At 50.0% G+C, this 24,416-nt stretch overlaps 1 protein-coding gene across 1 annotated transcript in view; it reads left to right on the top strand.

Moving 5' to 3' along the window:
• Window positions 1-24,416, top strand: part of MYO5C (myosin VC) — an 88,360-nt gene that overhangs the window by 38,854 nt on the left and 25,090 nt on the right. Inside the window, exons 12-26 of the mRNA XM_045822395.1 lie at window positions 1,686-1,826; window positions 3,699-3,824; window positions 6,114-6,197; window positions 7,901-8,035; window positions 8,453-8,550; window positions 9,416-9,502; window positions 9,992-10,103; window positions 10,877-11,088; window positions 13,392-13,557; window positions 14,222-14,368; window positions 15,816-15,980; window positions 17,215-17,308; window positions 19,890-19,953; window positions 21,962-22,142; window positions 24,182-24,275. Coding sequence (XP_045678351.1) covers window positions 1,686-1,826; window positions 3,699-3,824; window positions 6,114-6,197; window positions 7,901-8,035; window positions 8,453-8,550; window positions 9,416-9,502; window positions 9,992-10,103; window positions 10,877-11,088; window positions 13,392-13,557; window positions 14,222-14,368; window positions 15,816-15,980; window positions 17,215-17,308; window positions 19,890-19,953; window positions 21,962-22,142; window positions 24,182-24,275 — 1,906 coding nt within the window. The remainder of the gene's footprint in view (window positions 1-1,685; window positions 1,827-3,698; window positions 3,825-6,113; window positions 6,198-7,900; window positions 8,036-8,452; window positions 8,551-9,415; window positions 9,503-9,991; window positions 10,104-10,876; window positions 11,089-13,391; window positions 13,558-14,221; window positions 14,369-15,815; window positions 15,981-17,214; window positions 17,309-19,889; window positions 19,954-21,961; window positions 22,143-24,181; window positions 24,276-24,416) is intronic.

Raw genomic sequence — 24,416 nt, 5'->3', positions numbered from 1 at the left:
TCTGTGGTTGTGTGAGGAGGTGAAGCGTGTCCGCCTACGCCTCCATCCTGACCAGAAGTCAGAGTATGCACGTTTGCCGTAACTGAACTGGGCTTGAATCTCAGTTCTGCCACCTGCTTCCTCTGGGGCCTTGGGCTCTCTGAGTCTCAGTTTCCTCTCTGCCTCCCATTGCTGTGAGAAGGCCTGATGTTGAATCATGTTCAGTAAGAGTTCCTTTTCGGTCCTTTCCTTACCATGTATAAACATGAAATTTCACCCTGTTGCAACTTTCTGTCTCATTAGCATTCTCAAGGACTCCCTGGACCGTTAGCATTTAATAACCACAACAAGGGTTCATTCCAAGTAGACGTGCAGCACAGCTCATGTGCACACCCGCAGGCCGGCCCCGCCCAGGGCTGTAGGGCCGTGCCGTCTGCGACACGCCTCCAAAGAATGCGCAGGCAAGACACCCCCGAGGGCAGCACATCAGAAGCTGCAATTCTGTTCTCCTCCTGCTCTCCCTCCTCTTCCACTTTCTCCTTTTTCCTCTTTCTTTCCTTGTTTAATTTTGGTTTTGAGTTCTCTGTCAATATGCAAAGCCTCCTAAGAGGGGTAATACCTTAAAATGTCAGCACGAAAGCCCTGGTGAGGACTGTCTCCTAGCTCCTGCCTCATAAGTCTGGCTGCTGCTGGACCCCTGCATCTGGTGGCCTCAGGGAGCTCACCAGTGACAAAGCGAACCTGCCACCTACCTTCCCTGTGACCTCCTTGCCCTCCATGCTCCTTTCTGTTCACCACATGGACCCAGTGTCCTCACGTTTGTCCTCACTTGTGGCTCTTGGCCAACTCCCTCCCCCAGAGTCCCCCATGCCCCCTCCTGAATGTCTAGCCATGGCAGAACTGAGCTCTGACTGGCCTCTCTGCCTCCAGTCCTGCCCTCAGAGGCATCCCCCCAACCCCCCCAAGCCTAGCTCTCCTTCCAGGTCTCATCATGGTCCTCCCTCACTCGTCTGCCCCCTGCCTGGGTCCTCGCTGCCCTAGGAAAGGGCCCCAGGGACAGAATTCTCTAGGGCATGTGAGGGTCTTGTGTGCCCCCACCCTTCCGTCTTACCGTGCATTCCCACCGCCCCTCCACTGCTGTGCTCCTTCTCTGGCCTGTGCGAGCACCCTCTGGTTCTCAGTCCCCTGTTGTGCACCTGTGCTGCTCCCACTGGATTCTCCTGTGGGAGGCTCTCTCCCCACTGCCCCGGCCCCTCCTGCCACCTGCAGCCAGGATGAGCCCGAGCCAGCCCTCTGGGAAGCCTCCCTGGTGCCCATAAAGCTGAGCAACTAGTGAGCAAAGCTCTCCCAGTTGCTGTCTCCTCACACTGCGCACTAGCCCGCATTCTCAAGCGGGCTGGCTCTGTCCTGGACAGCAGCGGTGCCCGTGAGCAGGGAGGGCCCCCAGGGCCACCCTGAGGGCCTGTGGGACTGGAGGTGACAGGATGCAGGTGCCCACTCAGACTGGGCAAGAGGATGATGTCTAAACCCGAAATAGGAACTCGGTGGCATTGATCATGGAGAAGGGCTTAGCCTGCACCTCTGGGTCCCCTGTAAGCATTGCAAATCTGTTGTGTGTCTACACTCTCCAAATGCTGGCATCCTGATCTTCAGAAGCACACTTTAATATTCTGTTTTACTTTCTGTATTAACTTCTGGACTCCCAGCATGTCTTTAAACTTGAACAAGAAGAATACATGAAGGAAGATATTCCTTGGACTCTGATAGATTTTTATGACAATCAACCAGTTATTGACCTGATTGAAGCGAAAATGGGCATTTTGGAGTTATTGGATGAAGAATGCTTGGTAACTTTTAATTTTTTTTCAACTTGTGAGTAGTAATAGATAAGCATATTGTAAAGTGGATTTTTAAAAAATGTACATGTAAATTCCTGACGTGTGATCCAGCTGGTTGGCTATCAATGCTGGGTCAGCAGCCCAGAGCAGGAACTGGAGAGGGAGGCAAGCCTCCCACCCTCGGCATGTGTAGCCCGCCCTTGGTTAACATGCATGACCTCTTAGGTCATGTCCAGCAAGGAGGTGCCCTTTGAGGGTGTCCCTAGGTGTGTGCAGAGTGGACTTGGAAAGAGCAGGTGACCCCATGCCAGTTGTTAATGAATAACAAGAAGTGACTCTTCCTTTCCTTCCTGATTCCGTGAGTCATCCATCGGGAGGTGCGGCTGGAAGATCAACACCATATACTTGGAGAGGAGAGGTCTCTCAGAGGTGTTCTCTTCTTATGTCCCTCTGGGAGGAGCAGCTTTACAGTGAGTCAGCCTAGCGGTGTGCTCCTTCCAAGGTCACTCCAGGAAGCCGCAGACTGCCCAGGCGACCAGTGCCACAGGGAAGTGCGCAGGAGTCGTTCGAACACAATGGGGTGTCAGAGTCACAGCGTTCAGGTTGAATACACTTGGTAGCTTTAAATTCACCAGTATCAAAAACAAGTTTTGCAACCAGCTGAGTTTGAGGAAGTAAGATCTCAGGGCAAGGAGGTGGCTACTCATTAGGCAGTAAGACAAAAGAAAAACTGTCTTCCTGGGGGCTGGGGCAGGGAAAATTCCATTTAGGCACCAGTCTTTCCCCATAAAACTGAAAATAAAATACATTCATGTAAAGGAATACATGCTTCTTTTTCCTGAAACTTGGGACTTCTTTTGGAAAAAATACAAAAATACTGTCAATTTTGCAAAAATAAAATCTTTCTTAAGTCACTATATTGACCATTTCCTTTTAGTTTATAACATTTTGTTCTAAAGGGGCTTTGACGCATCCATTTAAAATCACTCTAGGACCTCGTTGGTGTAGCTCAATGGATTGAGCATGGGCTGTGAACCAAAGGGTTGCTGATTCCCAGTGAGGGCACATGCCTGGGTTGCAGGCCAGGTCCCCAGTGGGGGCCACATGAGAGGCAACCACACATTGATGTTTCTCTCCCTCTCTTTCTCCCTTCTTTCCCTTTTCTCTGAAAATAAATAAATAAAACCTTTTTAAAAAAGAAAAGTAAATAAATAAAAAATAAAATCACTTTGAAGACTGTTGAGATCAATGACAGATTCATGCCTAGAGTTGCTTTAAGAAAGGAGTCAAGGATCTAAAGCCAGTCACTCTAAGGTCCCAGGTATCAGATGAGCACTTTTCCATAAAAAATAATGAAATCGTACATTCGTGACAGCATGGGTTGACCTAGAAGGTGTTATGCTCAGTGAAGCAAGTCAGAAAAAGATAAATATCCTATGATTGCACTGATTCGTGGAATCTTAAGAACAAAATGAACAAACAAAACAGAAACAGACTCACTGACACAGAGGGAACTGGTGGTTACTGGAGGGGAGGGGGCTGGGGGACTGGGTGAAGAGGTGAGGAGATTAAGTACAGAGTGGCAGTTACAGAGCAGTCCCGGGGGTGTGAGTGCAGCGCAGGGAAGATAATCAGTAGCATTGTGATAACTGGGATGGTGTCTGAAGGGTAGGTAGTGAATTCAGCGGGGTGATCGCTTACTTTCGTAATGTCCGATCACTGAGTCGTACACCTGAAGCCCACATAACATTGCATGTCACCTGTAATTGAAAAACTTTTTAAAAACCCTTTAAACAAGAAAGAATGAACGCGTTTTCACATCTCTACTCACCTTTCAGCTCTAGTTTCTTTACTCGCTACTTGGTTCACTTTCTCTTTCAGTTACCACATGGAAGTGATGAAAACTGGCTTCAAAAGCTGTATAATAATTTCATCAACAAGAACTCTTTGTTTGAGAAGCCCAGAATGTCCACTACATCCTTCGTCATCCAGCACTTTGCGGATAAGGTACAGTGCGGGTCTGGGCGGAGCCAGAGGGTGGCGCAGGCAGGCACGCTGCTCCTCGCGAGTCACACTCAGCACCGGGCTCAGACGGAGGGTGCCTGTGTACAAAACAACAAATGTTGGTTTGTTTTATCACGAAATACAAGATAAACATGTTGCCCATGGACCTCATTTCTGAATTTGGATTTATTGCGAATTCATTAACCTCTTACCGTTTTATTTTCTCCATGAAATTGTTGTAATCAAGACAGTGTAGTTGTTTCTCATAACAAAAGCTACATCTTTATTGAGGTTTTTCTATATTATTAAGTTGTAATATATGTATCATATGGTAATGTTGGTTGGCTGAAGAGGATGGGTTTTCTAGGTGGTCTTTGTTGTCTTCTTTATCTCAATTTTATTTAATGGAACAAATGTTACCCTAAGAAAAAGAAAATTATTTTTTTAAAAATGACATTTCAGAAAGCACTTACAAAATACAGGGTGGATAAAAGTGAGTTTACAGTTGTGACTACGCAAAACACAGAGTATATTCTTGTATTACTATTTATTAATGTTGTCTTATTCTCCATATGAATGCCTGCCTGTAAGCCCACTTTTGCCCCACCCTGTAGGAGAGGGGAAAAAGACAAACCACCACAACCACCCGCCCTGAACATGGGTTCTCATCTCGTTCTCCTGTGCTCAGCTGGGTGTCACTCTAAGTGGCCTGGCCGGTGCCTGAGGACCCTGGCACTGGCCTGTGCTTGTCCGTCCCAGAGGCTGTGCCGTGGGTCAGCCTCTGCGGGTTGCGCCTGCGTGACTGAGGGCCTGGGAGGGGACCACCAGCTGGGAAGCTGTGACAGCCCCAGAGGGCGAGGGTCACTGTTAACTGTGACAGCCTCTCAGTGCTCCGAGCTCCAGATTGGGCTCCTGAAAAGGGTGCATGTGAAATGAAAGATGATATGTCAAGTTATGTTTTCCAGCCGACCTTTACAGTTTCCATCTGGGGTCCCATGGGGAAAAGGAGGGGAGGGTCAGGCTTCACACAGAGCACGTGTGGGGTTTATTTCAGGGGGCCCTCTGTAACATTTAATTCCGTCACCCAGCACTTCCGACACGTCCCTCTTGGAAGAAGTCGTGGTGCAGGACGTGGGGAGGACCGCGGTCGGTGGGGAGAAACCGCACGCACAATAAGGGCAGCTTAAGGCTCAGCTCCGTCAGCCCAGGGGGAGGACTCCCCGAGAACTCGAGGCAGCCCCGCTCAGATCCCCGTCGGCGCAGCTTCCCTCGGCCCCGAGCTCCCCTGGGAGCCCCCAGCTCCCAGTGACACCGTCCCCACAGATGGTCTCCCTGCACTGAGAAAGCGCTAGATTTGTTACAGCTTTGCCTGTTTAGACTGGTGTCTCACACTGCCAGCCTGGAGGAATTTATACAAGCGTCCAGGTATTCCCTTCACAAGGGCGTATTTACAGACCACGGGTGACCCTGGCTCGTAACCCGGACTCTGCACCGGCGAGCACACTCCCTCACCCAGAGGGACAGCCTCTCTGCCTCAGGGTTCCAGCACCACCAACAGCCTCTCTCCTCACAGCTAACATTCATATTTTAACATATATTTTTTTCAATTTATGGAGAATATATATCATGTATTAAAATATGTGACTCAGAGGCATAAACCTTGGGGGTCTGAATGTTTGAGCAGCCCCCCACCCCAGGTATGTGGTCACTGAGGGGTCCCAGAGGCCTGACGGACCGGACGGGTCTGCTGGAGAGCTTTCTGAAGTTGGCCCAAACACTGGCCCACCCTGAACCTGGCTCTGAGGGCTTTGGTGGCCCTCGGAAGCTCTGCGGCCAGGAGGTCAGGCTTTTTTTTTCCTTCTACCCCACTGATGTCGATTCAGGAAAACATGTCGGTTTGAACCCACTGAGGTTTTTCTCCTCCTGGTGGCTTCTAAGGCCACATGAGCCCCAGCCCAGGTCTTCTTAGCCCCGGGCGTGTGTTAACTGCCCATCCTGCAGAGAGTGGCCAGTTTGGCTAGAGGGAATGGACAGTGAGTGCACAGAGCGGTCCACAGGCCGGGAACAGTCCAGGCAGTGGGCAGCCAGGCACTTCCCGTCCAGTGGTTGGTTCCCAGCTCCTAACCTTATGCACCAGGGTAGCTGCGACCCACAGAGACTGAGTCTCTTTTCTAGAGGTTTGCCTCTATAGCCGCTTCATTATTCTTTCTTTAAAAAGAAAGGAAATGTATGGTGCTAAGACTCTGTCTGCTCTCGTCTCTTTGGAAATAATGAGTCCCTTTCTCTGCATAGGTCGAGTATAAATGCGAAGGTTTCCTGGAAAAGAACAGAGACACCGTTTATGACGTGCTGGTTGAAATCCTGAGAGAGAGCAAGGTTTGTCGGGTCCTAAGGGGTAATTGCTGCCCTGCATTCCTGGCTGTGTGACACGCATGGAGGTGTGTATCAGAGAGGGGCAGAGGTGTGCACGTGTGTGTGTGCCGTGCCGCAGTGACAAATTGCAAACAAGACATAACAAAAAAAGCTATTTAAACAGTCTTAGAATTGGGCCTAAAATATCTTTCTTGCTTCTGAAAACATGCAAATCTCCACTAAGAAATCAAATGGTACAGACGACAGAGAAGAACAGCTGACACAACCACCACTTAAAGAGCCACAGCTCACATTTTATCCGTTTTCCTGTCCCAATGCAGGGTGGGGAAAAGTAGGTTTGCAGTTGTGAGGACACAAAATACAGAGTTTATTCTTGTACTATTACTCATTAATTATTGCACTATTTTCTAGACGAACGACTATAAACCAACTTTTGCCCGCCCTGTAGTTACGCAGCACCCACCGTGTGCCAAGCGCTGTCCCAGGTTCTGGGGATGCGGCAGGGAGCAAGGCAGACAGGTGCCCCGTGCGGGGCAGGCAGTGCTAAGTGCATGAGGAAAACCCCAGCGCGAGGGAGAGGGAACCACACAGGGAGGGATAGCTGCTGGGGGCATGGAGCTCCTCGAAGCCACGGTTCTGTGCGATGGGTACTGGGTACGGTCAGTAAAGAATGACTTCTGGCTCTTCTGTTTCCTCGTTAAACATTCCCTTATTAAATAAAATCTGGGAGTAAGGCTATTTTGTAGGCCTTTGTCTTTTTGAAGATTTGGTTATCCTATTTATTTTCCTTCTTTGAAAAGATCCCAGTCCTTTGTTCACGTTGGAGTATTTTGACCATTTCCCAGATGAGCGTGGGCACTTCCTCTAAGGATCGAAAATAAACCATAGGGCATGACTCCCTCCGTTACTAAACTGACTGACGCTAGAGAATTCAGCATGGAAACGGCCTGCATCTTGTGTGCAAAACTCAGTGACTTAATTTGCCAGTTGTTTCCTCCCCCACAAGCTTAGCCAAGGGCCAGTCTGGGAGGCAGAGGCAGATTTCAAGGAAGCACAGACGGGCCTCCCTGCTCAGCTCTTGGAGACTCCGGAGTTTTAGATCGACTCCTCCCACAGTGGTCACGAGGACACATTAGGCAGGGAGGGGTTCTACCCTGAAGGAGATGAATGCCTAATTTAAAAAAAAAAAGGGGGGGGGGCGTCATTCTGTGGGAGAAGGTAACAACATTTAAAAAAGCGACTGATGCAAAGTAGAAAGTAACAAGTGACTTAAAAGAGGTACAAATAAAAAATTAAGATAGTTCAGAGGGGGTGGGGCGAAAAACATTTTAACAAAACCTCAAGTGATGAGTCAGGTTTGCGTCTGTGGGTGTGAGCACGTGGGGTGGGCGGGAGGAGATTCCAGGTGCAGAAACAAGGTGAGCCAAGGCCCAGAGGTGGCATTGTGAATGTCCCCACTGGCCTGATATTGAGCGACCCCCATGTACAGACATGCTCCGCTCCCATTCCTGGGAAAGAAGCCACAGTCGTCCCAAGTGAGGACGATCCGCTTGTGGGATTGAGATTTGATGTGGAGATTGGCCAACATTGTCACTTGACCCTCCGCTGGTTGAGATGGGCTTGTCATGACCATGTATTTGGCTTGTACCAGCTGAGGCCTGTGGGTGAGCATTTCTGGACATTGAAATCCTCTCTGCCCTTTCCAGTTTCACCTGTGTGCCAAGTTTTTCCAAGAAAATCCGGGTCCTCCTTCCCCTTTCGGCTCAGCGATCACGATGAAATCTGCAAAGCAAGTCATCAAGCCAAACAACAAGCAGCTCCGGACCACAGTGGGGAGCAAGGTACCGGGGGAGTGTCTGAGGGTGATGGGGCCCCGGGTTCAGGCCAGGCCCCCAGGGAGCTGGGCACGGACCCCCTTCCAGGCCTGGATGTGGGCATCAGGCTTCCTCAAATGCAATGTAAGCACAAAAGCAAAGAAAAGCAGCAGTTCATCATCATTATAACTCCTGCATACGCCCAAGCAAACTGCCCGTGTGCACAGCAGCACGGTTTCCTCCGTGTTCTGCTCTGTGGGGATGTCAGGTGGAGCAGCAGAGCACACTAGTAATCACAGTCACGGGGGGAACCCTTTCATAGCAGATGCTTCTGCGTGAAGGTAACTTTTCCTCTTACCAAGGAGAGGCGCTTCTTTTCCCGTTTTGCCTTGACGTAAGCATTACATGGCATCATGACATCCGTTTTCCAACTTTGCCTCCTAGTTCCGCAGCTCTCTGTCCTTGCTCATGGAGACCCTCAACGCAACCACGCCCCACTACGTGCGCTGCATCAAGCCGAACGATGAGAAATTGCCCTTTGAGTAAGTGTTCTCATGAGGCAGGGAGGGAAAGCACTGAGCAACCAGTGTGTCCGTCTTGATGTTGGGGAGTGTGCCTACAATGGACTTGAACTTTACTGTTTCTGATTCCAAACAGTCCTGCCCTTCATATGTAACGTTAGCACGACCCCTCTGGCTAAGCCACCTTATCTCTAGCAGTAGGTAAAGCAGCCAGCTTTGACAGAGCAGTCTACACTTGAAGTTTATGCAACTGAGGAAGCCAGAACACGATCCTTGATGATAAAAGAGTTTGTGTGAGTTTGAAGGAGAAAGGCTGTCGAGGGGTCACAGGTTTCACCCTCCGGCATGGCAGGAGAGAACTTTAGGCTTGTTCCCTGGGCCCCGGGGAAGGGCCCCAGACCCATGAGTGGAGGCTCTGGAGTCCCTCTCAGCAGACCAGAGCTAAGAGGTGTCTGAGGGGAGGCGCTGTCCATGGAGGTAGTGAGTGTCTGTGGGTCACCCGAGGGCCACCTGCTGGGTGTCTTGTAAAGGGAACCCAAGCATCAGACAGGCACCAGGATGAGGTCAGCTTGAACATTTCTTCCACTCTGTTGTCATTCGAAACTCAACCCAATGGCCATTCCCCCACAAGCCCTCCCCCTGTCACCTGCATCAGAATCAGTCGCTCCTTTCTCGGCATCCTCAGCTTTCTGAGCAGTCTCACAGAGCTGCTGTGTTCGCTTGGCATTGACAAGTATATATGAAACATCTGCTGTGCGAGTGGCATGTGCGTTGCAGAGACAGTCCTGCTCCCGGAACTCATGGTCTAGGCAGCGCTGCTACACTCTTTGTGGGTATTATCATTGCGTATGATGGCTTAACGTATTATTAAATCGTCTTCCTTAAGGTTTGACTCCAAAAGAATTGTGCAGCAGCTGCGAGCCTGTGGTGTTTTGGAAACAATTCGCATCAGCGCACAGAGCTACCCGTCCAGGTACAGTGTCCCCCTTGTTTGGGGGAAGAGCGCCCAACTTCAGGTCTGTGCTGAGAACCAAGGGAGGGGCGGCCATGGATTCTGTCACGTACTTTCATAAGATGCTCCTGAGATTTGTCCCACTGTGCTGTGGGAGGGCCAGAGAGGGTGATACGCAGGCAGAGGCAGGCGTCACCCCCACCCTATCACCCATCTCAGCTGCCAGTGGGGGTCACCCATTGCCTCTAGTGCGCCTGGGAAAGGGACCTGGGGTTGGAGAGGGGAGGACAATTGTTGGAGCGGAGAGTTAACAAAAACAGTCCAGGTTGCAGACAGGGGTGCCCAGCAGGAGATTTGGGTGGGTTCCCAGCAGGGAGGGGGTCAGAAGTCAGTGCCATCATCCCCAGAACAGACCCCACCCCGCCAGCAGCAACAACTAAGGCCACTAGATCCACAGACCTGACCCCCTCCCTCTCTGGCGCACCCCTTAGATCTGCTCTGACTTTCCAGGTGGACCTACATCGAGTTCTACAGTCGCTACGGCATCCTCATGACCAAGCAGGAGCTTTCGTTCAGCGACAAAAAGGAGGTCTGCAAAGCGGCTTTACACAGGCTCATCCAGGTCAGTCTTGTTCACCCCTGAACGCGTTTCCTCAGCTTTGCCGCAGTCTCTGGACTACAATTGTCCTGAATGGTGAGGAAGAAAGAAGGTGCGCCCTAAGCATTAGTGTGTGCTCCGGAGGTCAGAGCAGACACGCTCCCAGGGCACAATTTCCTGACAGGAGGGACCTCCTTCGAGACCCGAACTCGAACCGCCAGTGCCCACCCTCCTGTCCTGCCTTGTTCCCCCACATTCCAGAGCTCTCCCACGGGCCTGGTTTATGTTGCACAGCCAACTAGACAGTCCCTACGCCGGGGTTCCAGGCACAGCACTCAGCGCCAGTTTAGATGGTTGCTGAAGCAGTCAGTGGGCTGTGATGGGAGCGAGATGGGGAAGGAGTTACCACGGCCGGCCAGGAGGGGGCAGCACAGAGAAGCCAGCGTGAGGCCGAAGGAAGCGTTTCCAGGTGCCTGTGCCCCTCGGTGGAAGCCACACACCGGAGCCTGCAGCTCCCCGAGGGCCCCCACTGACCTTCACCACGGAGGCATGGCCCTCCCCCTAACAGGCGGGCGGGCGCGCGCCTCCACCTCACGTCCATTTCTCCCCCAAAGCGGCTTTAAACAAACGAGTCAAAATGCACATTTCTAGATCAGAGTTTTTCTGCTTTATGTCAAAGAACAGATATGTAAAAATAGCTATGTTTTTGGCACCTTTGAATCTCTAAACATCTTTTCTAAATACTGTAGAAAATCTGAAAAGATTTTGTTTCTGATCATATTGTTTTTCTCTTCCAGGACTCTAACCAGTACCAGTTCGGTAAAACCAAAATTTTCTTCAGAGCAGGGCAAGTGGCTTATCTGGAGAAACTCCGCTTAGATAAACTGAGGCAGGGCTGTGTTCTGATACAGAAGCACATCCGTGGCTGGCTGCAGAGGAAAAAGTTCCTCCGAGAGAGACAAGCTGCGCTGACAATCCAGCAGTACTTCCGGGGCCAGCACACCGTGAGGTATGTTGGAACCAAGGTAGACTTGAAATTGTGCCGCCTTCTTTGCTGATCACTTCCAGGGGGTGGGGCCTGTCAAGGGCAAATCATTTTTCTGCTGGGACTCAGGGGACGTGTCCCTGAGGTGACCATAAGCCTCAAGATGAGACGGGTGTGGCCCTCAGTAGCAGGTAGTGCTGACTCTGCCTGCTGTCCCCGCGTGGGAGAGGTGACAGCCAGGACCCAGAGGAGAGGAAGCCCCCATCAGGGCATCTCTGAAGAGGGTCGGAATTCCTGATGAGACGAGGTAGAGAGACTGGGTCCCTGGTCTATGGGAACCAGGCCCTAGCGAAGTCCCTGAGTAAAGACGTCATAAATAGCCACTAACCAGCCCATTGGATGGCAGGGGTCAGACCAAACTGGGGGGCTCGATGGCAAGGCCCTGCCAGCAGATACAGAGCCCTGGGGCAAGGCTAATGCTGTGGCCCCAAGGGGCCTACTGAGCAGAGGGCAGTTCCACCAGCTGTGCCCATCCCAGCCCTCCCTGAGCACTTCCAGAGGCCACGCTGAGCTGGCCTGTGGGATAGGCATTCTTCCCGGAAAGCATGGTGTGCTTCTGTGTGTCCACCTGGCTCTTTCATGGTGTGCTCCTAGCATGGTTGAGAAGCAGGTGTGTCGTTGAACCTGACTTCCAGCAGCATCTGTCTGCTCCATGTGGTTGGCTCACATAGCCTTCATCTCGGCATGCCCCAAACCGGACTTGCCATTGCAGCCTCACTCCTCCAGGCAGCCGCTGTGCACGCACTTGCAGCCAGGCTCGCCCTCCCGTGTTTCTACATTCGGTTAATAACAGCAGTCTCTGGGGCAGGAAACCCCAGGGTTTCCTTCTTCCCTAAACTTATGCTTCCCTTCCGTGTGGGAATCACAGAGGCCTGACTATTCTGTGCACCCTTTCACTTGCCTCTTGGGTCTGTCCCATTCATTCCATTCCCTGGGCACCTGCCCTGGATGAGGCCTTCCTCACCACCTGCCTTACACCCTTAGAGCATGTCCCTCCACCCACTGCCTTTCTCTCCATCTTCCTAAGTGGGGTCTGACTGGGCCAGTGCTCTGCTCCTGCCCTGATGCCTCCAGTGGCCCATTTCCTACAGAAGAGCGTTCAGTCTTTGACATGGTACTCAAGGCCCCGTGGCCCAGATGCATTCACAGGGATGGACATTCCTGAGGACAGGGACCAAGGGACCATACGTGTCTGGTTCCCATTACATCCATGCCCAGGACCCAGCACAGTGGCTATCACATAGTAGGTGTCACATGTATATACACACATATATATTTCTTGTTAATTATATATATTTTAATAACACATGGTCCCTATCTATTCTTCTAACGTCATTGGCTGCTAATAGTTTATATTCTAGCAACTTTAGACAGATTCTCTTTTTCTGAATATTTCAGGCACCACTAGGCCTCCGTGCCTTCTCATGCGCCTTCCACGCCTTCGCTGGCCCCTCGGCCCCTTCTCCAACCTTTACTGCTGTCCACAGAAATTCTTTTCTCTCAGGGGCTGGCTCACGTATTAGCCCTCCCCAAGCAGTTCTGTAAGCTCTCTCTTCTGGATATTTTAGTGGTCATTTTATTTTTCTCAAATCCCACTTGCCCATTTAAATGTCTGTCTGCTCCATGAGGTTGTAAATTCTGAAGGTAAGAACTTTGTCTTTCTCTCCAGTCCTTTCTATAGGAGCCAGCAGACTTGTCTGTAAGGACAAAATTCTTTGAGCTTCTGGGACCCTGTAGTTTCTCTCACAACTATTCACCCCTGCCACTGTAGCATGAGATCAGCCATAGGGAATGTTGTAAAAAAAAATAGATGTGGTGTGTGCCAGTAAAACTTGATCATCACAAATGGAAAGCTGCAGGTTTGCTGCCAGGGCCACAGTTTGCCGACCCCCGATCTAGAACCCTCAGCGCGATTCCCCACAAGAACGAATGAACACATGAGCGAGCAGGTGCAATACCGCAGCCCAGGTTGTCGTCACAGTCTGTGTGGGCATGAGCGAGGTGGAGTGTCAGCCTGGATATGAGCAGTGTGACTGTTCCCCTGGTTCCTTGTGCCTGGAGCACATCCACGTTCAGCTTGGGGCAAATGGGGAGATGATAATGATGGATGTCCAGTGGGCATTACGGTAAACCACTTGTAGAGCGTAGTGTGTAGATGTGCAACACATGCAACTACTCCTTAGTAGGAAAGAGCCACACAGCCAGTCGTGCTGTAGGAGTCAGTGCTCTGTGGGCAGCAGACTGACTCCACACTCTCCTTAACCAAGGAAAGCTGTCACCGCAGCGGCCTTGAAGGAGGCATGGGCCGCCATCATCATTCAGAAGTACTGCCGTGGACATCTCGTTCGCAGCTTGTACCAACTGATCCGCGTGGCCACCATCACTATCCAGGCCTACACCCGAGGACTCCTGGCAAGGAGGAGGTATCGGAAGGTACGGCCAAGACCACATGCTTTCCCAGGGCTCATGTTATGTTTCCGCAGCAGTACAGGCATACCTCATTTTATCACACTTTGGGTTTTTTAAAACTACGTAAATTGAAGGTTTGTGGCAACTCTGTGTCGAGTAAGTCTGTCAACACAATTTTTCCAACAGGCTCAGACATGGATAGCATTGTTTAGCAGCAAAGAATTTTTAATTGTTATGTGCTTTGTTTAGACAGAATGCTATTACACTCTTAATAGACTACAGTATGGTGTAAACATAACTCATATGCACTGGGAAACCCAAAAATTCCTGTTACTATCGCTTCACTGTGATACCCACTTTACGGTGCTGGTCTGGAACCACACGCACAATCTCTCTCAGGTGCACCTGTAGCGAGGTTGTGTTTTTATATGAAGACCTTGCTAGAGAGCAGGAAGTTCTGATATGTGAATTTTCATACATGTCTGCTACAGGTGGAATTTGATTATTATTTCAAAAGTCTATTATGGGTCTGTTTCAAAGGTATACTGTAGGTCTCTGTGGGATGATTACAAGAAATTTGTATTTTACGCTGTGGGAATATTTTGGTCGTTCCACTTCCCAACATTGGAGGAGTTGATAGAGAAAGAGTAGACATCCAGTTTGCATGTCATGAAATCTTGTTTTAAAGATGCTGGAGGAACACAAGGCTGTGATCCTTCAGAAACATGCTCGGGCTTGGCTGGCCAGACGCAGATTCCAGAATATCCGGCGGTTTGTACTCAACATTCAGCTTACTTACAGGGTCCAGCGTTTGCAGAAAAAGCTAGAAGATCAGGTAGGTGTTCATATTGCATCTTTCATATGTACTTTTTCTAAGAGGTTTGCTTTTTTCTGGGCCAGTTCCTTAGCTGTGTAGTAACTGTTGCACCCATGTCAGGACGTTCAGACAGTCTACACGCACACCTGAGCTGGAAAAGGGCACATTGTGAATGGCTGCTGCATGTGACTGTGCGGGATGCACACCACACAGGCCCTGCCCAGGGGGCCAGGTGGGGCTGAAGTCCAGCCTGGTTCTGCTTGCCGACTCCTGTGTGCTGGCACGGAGCTGGGCTGCCTTGAGGCAGGGGTGCCTTTTTAATTTGCACAAAGCTTCTGTCTGCATGCCAAGTCCCTGCCCCCCTCAGGGATGTATTGGCTCGGAGGAGCTGCCACTTTCTAATTTGCCCAAAGGTCCATATGGTCTAGCTGCAGCTCTGCCTCATCTGACAAGACTCCCCAGGCCATTCCCAGTGGGAGGGAAAAATCCACATGCTCTCCACCAGTGGGCAAGAGCTGTGGAATATGCAGCGTCCAGGTCTATAAAACAACTCCTGGGTCTGCCTCAGTTTATGCTGAGGTTCTCCTGTGGTGAACTTTACATCTAGCCTTAAACTCTACCATAGGGTCTTTAGTGAATGGATAAATGTGCCAGCAAAAAAACTTGGAATTTTGATGCAACTTCCCCAATGGCGCTGCTCTGATAGGCCTGTGTGTTATATGGCTCGTGCAGAACGGCAGAAAAACAGCTGGGAGCAGGCCCCATGGGAGTTCCGACACTGCCTGGGTTCCGTTCTACGTGTATTAGTTCACTAGGGCTACCACAATAAACTAGCACAGACTGGGCAGCTTAAATGACCAACATTTATTTTCTCACAGTTCTGGAGGCTGGAAGTCCAAGCTCAAGGTGTTGGCAGAATTGGTTTCTACTGAGTTGTCCCTCCTTGGCTTGCAGATGGCCATGTCCTCCTCGTGTCTTCACATTGTCTCCCCCGACCCCGCGTGTGTCTGTGTCCTAATCTCTCCTTCTTATGAAGACACTGGTCAGACTGGACTGGGGCCCGCCCATGTGACCTCATTTCACCTCTGATTTATCTTAAAGACGCCTTCTCCAATCCAGTCACATTCGGAAGTACCGGCTGTTAGGACTTCACCACGTGAATTTGGGGGGCAGTGGGGAACACAGTTCAACCCCCAACACCAGAGGGGTCCCGGCACTGCAGGCCTGGACTGGCCCCACACTGAAACGGCCGCCGCCAGCTCAGGAACACGTTTGCCCGACCAGGTCTGCCTCGCTGTGTCCCCTGAGACGAAGAGGCACATTCCCGCCATCATAACGATAAATGTGATCGGCATAACCAAACCTCTGAAAGATTTAGGTGCTGAGTTAAAGGTTGTGAGAAGCAAATGCAGCAGCCTCTATATTTGGGATAAACCCCTAAGCACCTGCTGTTTCTTTTCTCCAGAACAGAGAGAACCACGGGCTGGTGGAGAAGCTGACCAGCCTGGCTGCTGTTCGGGCCAGTGACGTGGAGAAGATTCAGAAACTGGAGTCAGAACTGGACAGAGCAGCGGCCCACAGGCTCGGTTACGAGGAGAAGGGGAAGAAGTACAAGGCTGCTGTGGAAGAGGTCTGTGCTGGCCGGGACTCTGGCCATGCCCTCGCGTCTCCCGGCGGAAGAGACCACAGTACAGATTTGCCCGCAAAGATTTCTGCAGAGCAGATTTTGCTGTTGGCTGCCACCATCCGAGGGAACCTCCCTTTCAGAGGAGGGGGGACAGAGCCCCCGAGTCTAGGGAAGGAAGAGGAGGCCCAGGCTTTAAAAAAGACAACATAAAGTTTCTCCTTCCTCTTAACCTTTGCAAAGTGACGAAAAGCCAAGGAGGAGCCCTGGCCAGATGCTTCCCTCTCTGCCAGGGTGACCTGGGTCCCCTGTGGCTTGCCCGTCTGGTGTGTGCCCTGGACCGTCTTACCCAGAGCAGCAGGGCAAAGCCTGAGGCAGGCTTTCATCTCTGTGGTGCGGGAGGAGGAGCAGCAGACACACAAATCCACTGTCCTGGGTTTAAATCTTGTCTTTGCTGCTGTCTGGCTGGGCCGCCTAGGACAAGTCACCCTCACCCTCTCTGAATCTTAGTTCCCTCATTTGTAAAACAGAAATAACAAAAATGGGCTTGACAGAGTTGTTTCGAGGTGTTATGTAGCCAAATGGCTATCATAGAACTCTGCACAAGCACGAGCTAGTATTTCCTACGGAGGTGGCCTTTATTACCGTCCATTCTCCTGCACTTGCCAAAGCCCTACAGCACCCACGGTGCGGCAGCCTGGGGCCCCAGGGCGCCTCTCCACTCTCCCCCTGCTGCTAGCATCGCCCACACTGTCGGGGCCACCGGCCGTCCATCAGCACCGTCTGCCAGCCCAGCAGGCCATTGGCCAGGAGCAGCTAAAATAGCAGAACTTCTGTCATGGTCACCATCCTTCCTTCCTGAGCCGTAACACTCTTCGAGTACAAATCCACATCATGTCACAAACAGTTTCTCTCATATTAACTAAGTACCCTGTCTATTGAGAAGCTCAAAAAGAGGATAGAGAAGACTCCTTGACTTTGAGGAGGCCTTGGTTTGGTTCTTTCTCCTTGGTTTTAGCCACTGCAGGTTGGGAAGTGGTGACTGCTGGGAGTCACGTGGTGAGTGCCCTGCGTGTGGAAGTAAACACAGTGTCCAGTGGCGGGCTGGCGCTGGCTGGTGTTCACGGGCAGGAATGGGTGTGTGCATATTTGAAACACATAGCTTTTCCCCAAGAAAGACAATGGGGACAAAACTTAAAATGAGGTTTTCAAAGAAGCTCTTTTTCCTCCCCTTTGCTAGAAATTGGCAAAGCTTCAGAAGCATAATTCAGAACTGGAAACACAAAAGGAGCAGATACAGCGGAAGCTTCAGGAGCAGACCGAAGAGCTCAAAGGTAAAGCCCCAGGTGGCCTGACCCGTGCATCCAGGTGTTCCCTTGTCCGGTCATCCTGGAAATAACTGTTGGCTGTGAACCGAGTCTTAGGCAGCATCAGGAATCTCTGGTGTATACTTAGTACAACAAGAAACTTTTTGCTCTACAGAGAATAGCTGCATGTGAATTGTGGTAACTTTTTACCCTATAGATCCATCTGTTTTATTTCCCTCTGTTGTCAGACAGCACAGCGATCCCCGTCCCAGGCCTCCCTCGGCCATTCGGGCGGTGGACATGTGTGGGCCCTCAGCCTGGCACTCTTTCCTCACAAGTGGAAAGGATGTGTGCGTGTGTGGCTGTGCCAGTGGGCGGTCAGGCAAATGTGGGAGCAGTGTTTGTTTGCCTCAGATTTGCCGTCAAATTTTTGATCTGCCCAAGACCACTCGGTCTAAGGGGTGCCTGTGTCCTCTGCCACTGCCCTGGCGCTGAACAAAGGACAGTGCTGAGCTCAGGAGCCACATCGCCCCCAGGCTGTGAGATGCAGACGCTGGAAACCCGGTGCTGTCACTTTTATTTAGGGCTGTGAAGCAGCTGCTCTCAGCCTAGCTCTGTCCATCTGTAGCTTTCCAACTTGAATTCTAATCACAAGCACTTGCTAAATCCCAACAGGCTCATGAGCTTGGTGGTTCCTGACCAGAGAGTTTAAGTCACTGTATTCACTTGCCTGTCTTTTCCAGGAACCTTTTTCCTTCAGCTCTGGCGTGGGGCATGCCAGGCACGAGGCTTCAGACCTGGGCGTTGAGCTCACCTGGGCGTTGAGGCCCAGCACGGGGTGGGGATCCGGAGCACAGAGCCCTGGGGGTTCGGGTCAGAGTGAGACAGAGGCACACGTCAGCAGGGGGAGTAAACACCCCGAGTCCTGGTCAGGAGAGCAGGAAAGGCCGTTCAGATGAGGCCAGGGATGGGCGTGACGGCCTGCTCCAGGCTCCGCATGCCCTCCACCCTGCCTCTGAAGACTGATGCTGAACAGAGGAAGGTCAGAGGTCTATGAGTAAACCTTGAACCTGAATTAGGGGAGGCCTTACCCACTGTCACATTTTCTATTACAATACACTACCCTTGAATGTCTGGGGTTTTTTCTTTCAGTGGAATTTCCCACAAGAAAATTTAAGTCTCCACAGGTGTATTCTAAAAATGACATCATTGATAGCATTAACCTGTTTGGGTGGATAATTTTATACCTTTTTCTAAAAAGTATGTGAAAACTTCCAGACCAGTGTTTATAAACTGCTTGCCCTGAGGGTCTCCCTACACATGGCAAACAGTGTTTAGGGAAAAGCACCAGCCTTCGCTCACCCTGTGACCTGTGCCTAAGGGATGTCCTCAAAGCCATCCACCTTTTCGAGATTCTGCCTTGGACACCACTCCGCTGCCCTTGGGGGAGAGGCACGTGTGAACAGCCTGTTTAGCCTTTTGCAAATGGCCCAAGATGTTAAGTGCCAGAATTGAATTCTTTGAGTGAACTGAAAATCACAAGGATATCAGATACGCTAACTTCTAAATTTAACCTCAGGCATGTTCTCTCATATGTTCTGGCTGACTCATGACATTTTGAAGCAGTCATTTTCATTCAGGGATATTTGACATTGCATTGGACAAACTACTGAACTGTGGTTTGGGGGCTTCTTTTAACCAAATAGTTTGGAGGACTGCCGCTGTCACTTCCTCCCGGGGCTCCGCTCTGGGGCGGGACTCAGAGACGGGGCAGAAGGCGAGAACGAGCTTCCCCGGAGCTCAGACAGGGACAGCAGGCGCTGCTGGGCCGCATCCGCCGTCAGCCCGCTCCTGACAACATGAAGGGCCCCTGGGGTGTGTGGGCATGCCAGGGACGTGGGACCCTCACAGCCAGGGAATGGCCGGAGCCCTGGTGACTGTTCGCTCATTGTCCAGTGTGCCCTTCGCCTCCACTTTGTGTTTAAGTGAAACAGTGTTGGTTTTACACTTCCTCTTCCCCAGATGAAGACTGACACTTCATTATTTTCGTGAATATCATGAGTGACTGGTTCTCAATCAAGAGGAACGTTTGTTCCTCCCTGACCCCCAGGGACAGTTGGCAATGTCTGGAGACATCTTTAATCATCACAACTGTGGAGCTGTTACTAACATCTTTTGGTAGAAGCCAGGGGTACTGCTCAGTACCCTCCAATGCACAGGACAGCCCCTCCATGACGAAGAGTTACCTCGCTTGTGTAGAGATTGAGAAACCCTATCATAAATTGATCATTTTTCCCCAAAGGGTTTCTATTTACTTTTAATAATAATATTTATTATCTCAAAGCCAGTATGCCTAATGTTAATCAAACAAATGATAGACCAATAAAAATACTATAAATGAAACTAAGTATAGGTTCCAACATGACAAATTTGCGAGAATTATTATTTTGAACCCCCGTATTTCTAATTTATAAAAGTGACAGTTATACTCTCATCCTATTAATAATAAACACCCCACGATTGTTTTTGCATTCTCTCCTAAACACGATGTGAAACAACCAAGGCATTGGTTTGCAAACATATTTCCAAAAGCATTGTCTTTCCACAGGAAAAATGGATGACCTCACCAAGCAGCTCTTTGAAGACGTGCAGAAGGAAGAACGGCAGCGAATGTATGAGTCTCCTCTGCCTTACAGCGGCCGCTGCTCTCTCCCCTGCTGTTCTCCACTCTGCTGCTCAGCTTGCAGACAGCAGATCACAGATACAGGAGAGTGGGGTGTGCGCAGTTTTAGGAAGTGGGAGACCTGGGGATTCGTGAGAGCTAAGGCCCACGGTGTGCACCTTTCAGACACTGCACAGGTTCTGCAGTTGTGGGCAGTGGACCCCCCGGGGAATTTCTTGCTTTCCCTTAATTGCTAAGACACTGAGAAGTTCAGAGATGGCCACTCCTTTCAACTCGCATCAAGTCTAAGAAGTAAGATTATTGCCTAGAGGAATAAACCTCCCTCCCTTCCCCCACCTGTTATATATGTTAACTTGACTCTAGTCCCAGACAATAAGGGATATAAAACCCATCACTGAAACTAAGGCAGCACCCATGACCTTGTACTGTACCAGCCCCACCTTTTCTATGTCAATATCAAACCCTTTGCTAATCTGCAAAGACTTCAGTTTGGGCTCCCTTCTCTTAAGGAATCAACTAGAAGGTTTTAGATATCAAAGCAGGAATGCATGGTGGGGTGTTGGGGGGAGATCGGACCTTCGTGGCCTGTCTCTGCTGGGGAGCAGGAGGCTCAGGGCTGCCTGGGGTGGTAACGTACAGCTTCCCCATGCACTTAGTTATCAGGGGAGCCTGGGCCTGGGCGAGGGGCAGGATGCCCAAAGTGGGGGGGTCGGGGGTCTGTCACTGGAGCACTCCAGGAGCTAACAAAGTGTCTCCTGATGCTTCATCAGTTTAAAACTAGGGATATTTGACTCTTCACCTTGAAAAATCTCTTTTTCTATGAACTCTTAATTCTAGGAGAGGAGCTCAGTTTTTGGCACCTCCCTGTGTCCTGGGGCTGCTTGGAGAGATCACTTCCAGCAGGGGGCTTAGAGAGCCAGGCTGAGGCCGGGTCAGGTGGAGCTCTCTGCAGTCCTCCTCAGCGTGTTCCTGTAACTCGGCCTGGCTCGTCGGTCACAGGGCAGTCTCAGCCACTGGCACAACCCTCCAGGGGTGCAAAGATGCCCATGCCCACGATCTGAGGGCACGCACCCACACAGTTTAGATGACAAATTTAAGCTGCTTTTTACATGTGACCTCTGGCTGTGTTCTGTGGCTTTTCTTAAAACCTGAAAACAGAGTTTAAAATTTTGTCAATATCTGTCAAAGGAAATGAAACAAAAACCTGTTGGGAATGGGACTCTCTTCCTCAGAGTTTTTCTCTTTGTGCTGTAAAAGCAGGTCGGTTATAAAATGAACTGAGCTGACAGCTTAGCGAGTAGAATGATGCTTCAGGGAACCCACAGGGCCCCTAGAACTGCCTCAATTCTAACCGGGCCCCTGGGCTATGCTGGGCTGGTCTAGGGCATGTGTCTCTCTTCAGTTGCTTTCTTGGTCAGTCGTCCCATATTTAATCGAGCAACTATCGCATGAGAAATTGGGTTTTCATGAACCTTGGGCATCTAAATTTCCTGAAATTTATTCAAGAATGTTTGAAGAGCTGGACCCTTTGACATATTAAATGACTGTATTAACTTGTTTAGGACCAAGCCAAACCCCTCCTGGGTCCTTGGAACTTGGCAGGGGCCAGGACTTGATAGAAAGTGTCAAGGTCTTTGTCGAAAGAAGTGGCCTCTCCAAGGCAACCTCATGGAGCCAGGGGGCTTTGGGAGCACAGTAGCCCAGCCACCACTGAGTCTTCAAGTCCAGCCTCCCCATTCTGTGTTTCCTCTGTGCAGGACCACTGTGGACCAGCTTTTCAGATCAGAAGGTGTGGGAAGCTTTCTTAACCTAAGGAGACAGGAAACATTCAGCTAAAAATAAGGCCATTGTTAATCAGAACTGTCACAATAGCCCCTAATTAACTTGGCTCATTCTCTGGAGTCTCCTCTTCTTTTCAAAATGGTATATTGTTCTAAGCCAGGGTAAAGACTTTAGAGATGATTCTGAATTCATTATTTTTTCCTTTTGCTGCCTAGACTTCTTGAAAAAAGTTTTGAATTGAAAACACAAGACTATGAGAAGCAGATCTGCTCTTTGGAAGAAGAAATTAAAGCTCTGAAGGATGAGAACGTGCAACTACAGCATCAGCTGGAGGAAGAGCGCATCACCTCTGACGGCCTAAAGGGGGAAGTGGCCCGGCTGAGCCAACAGGCCAAGGTAGAAGCTGCTTCTCACTTTTAGACGCACTATTTGGCTGAGTCAGTTCAGCTCAGAGGGAGCAGTTTCACATTCCCACAGGGTCAGACAGGTCTGAAGGCCAACAGTGAAAGGACCCTGATTCCTTCACTTCTTCCAAGTATAAACCCCCAAGCCACTTTTGATTTAACAATAATTGCTTTTCATGTTTTATCTTTTAAATACTTACTTATTTAAGACAGGGAGGAAGGGAGGGAGAAAGAGAGGGAGAGAAACATCAATGTATGGTTGCCTCCAGCACACCCCCTACTGGGGACCTGACCTGGCCCGCAGCCCAGGCATGTGCCCTGACTGGGAATCGAACCGGAGACCCTTTGGTTCGCAGGCCGGCCCTCAGTCCACTGAGCTACACAAGCCAGGGCATGCTTTTCATGTTTTAAAGGTCAGCTCTCTAACATAAAGTCACTCAAATATACTGACCTAAAGAATGTGTCCAAATTAAATTATAACTTGACATGAACTCTTATGCAATCCATCATGTTGCCATACATCCGTAAATGCCTGCATTACAACTAGATTGCCTCCCTGTCAGAACCTCACATTCTGAACTATTGTCAGGCAAGCCCACGAGAGCAGTGATCCGTGCTTGGACAACCAAGACTGAGCTGAAATCCCTTCCCTACAGGAATACACAAACCTGTGTGTCCCTAAGTTCTTAAGTGCAAAACATCTCAGTGTAAGTTGGAAAGCTTTTAAGCTCCCACTAAATACGTGAAACACACATTAGTAGAATATGTGTTAAGATTCGCAGATATTCTTTGTGATTGTCATGGAACAGCCATGTGTTTAGAAGATCACTAGGACTGACAGCTGAGCTGCCAATGAACTTCACAGCAGAGCTGTCCATACTGCCTGGGCCCATGGACTGGGGGACCAGGAGGAACCACACTTTCCTAGGACAGCTGCATTCTGAGCAGTCACGTAAGAATGTGGCTGTTGGTCTGTGGGGGGCATGCCATCTGGCTACAGTCTGTATCTTGGGAAATCACGTGGCTGCACTAGGGGTGAGGCACTACTGTTTGCCACTTATCTCCTCTTTGGTGACTAAAACTGTGGTCCAGACTCTCCCATGTGGTGGAGATTAATCTTATTTGCAAAGAAAGTAAACGTATCATCATCAAGTTATCTGTGTGATAATCCATCTGTAAGTAAATACGCTTATGACTTATAATAAGTGCTAAAACATTACAAAGAGCAGGGCTTTTCGATCAGAGAACCCTGAGCCCCATCAATTTGCCCTGTGACCCTGAACATGCCATTTACCCTTCATGCAGCTTCAGATTCCTAATCTATAAAAAGTTGCTCTGCTCACCTATGGGCCCGTCATAAGGAAGAGGTTGTGTATGTAAGGCGATCAGTAAATGTCAGTTTGATCGCCCTTCGCCCTGTAGAAGCAGGAGTGATAGCCCTTAAACACTTAGACTAATTGACAAAAACACCAGCGAGGGGTTAGTCACCTCTGCACAGCTACCATGGCTACAAAGGCACAGATCTGAGCTCCTTCCTCCAGGTGAGCTCACGCAGTCAATAAAGGCAGAATACAGCTTCCTCCCCACAACGAGGGCTGCCCCTCGGTGGACCCCAGTCACGCCCCATGGCCACACCCCCACCTCCTGGAGGTGGCAGCCTTGTCCACACCCTCGCATGCAAGACTGTATCGAAAGAGAATTTAACCCCTTCAATTTTACTTCTTCCACTCCCCTTCCTCCCCACCCCACCTGAGCTTGTAGTAAGTAGTTATTGTTTCTCTTTAAGTAGGGAAACCAAGTCTGTCGATACAACCGGGTAGATCTGGGAATAATTAACAATACTTTGGGAAGTTAAACATGTTTCAAGGCCACACTGTATGTATGGGCAGTGATGGTTTAACAAGAGTTTAAGAAACTGCAGTGAGGATGCCCTGCACAGATCCACAGTACCGAAAGAGTACTCCTTTTGCTTGATATAAATTGTAAGAGCTGTCTTTTTTCCTCACCTGGTATGGTCATTGCACGATTCAGACCATCTCCGAGTTTGAAAAGGAGATAGAGCTACTTCAGACACAGAAGATAGACGTGGAAAAACACGTGCAGTCGCAAAAGCGGGAAATGAGAGGTAACAGAAACCCAAGTCCTGAGCCCATGGGGTGCAGACTGCATTTATCCTAGGTGTCACCGCCAAGGAAATGAGTCCTTTGACTGGCATGAGGCAGGCTGGCTAGCGGGTTGGTTGGATATATAGTAAGCTGAATAGCTG

Source organism: Phyllostomus hastatus, unplaced genomic scaffold (assembly GCF_019186645.2).
Source record: "Phyllostomus hastatus isolate PE091 unplaced genomic scaffold, TTU_PhHast_1.1 phas_scaffold_501, whole genome shotgun sequence".
NCBI classification, from domain to species: Eukaryota; Metazoa; Chordata; class Mammalia; order Chiroptera; family Phyllostomidae; genus Phyllostomus; species Phyllostomus hastatus.
Note: the sequence above shows the minus strand (reverse complement) of the source record. Positions and strands in the feature narration are given on the sequence as shown.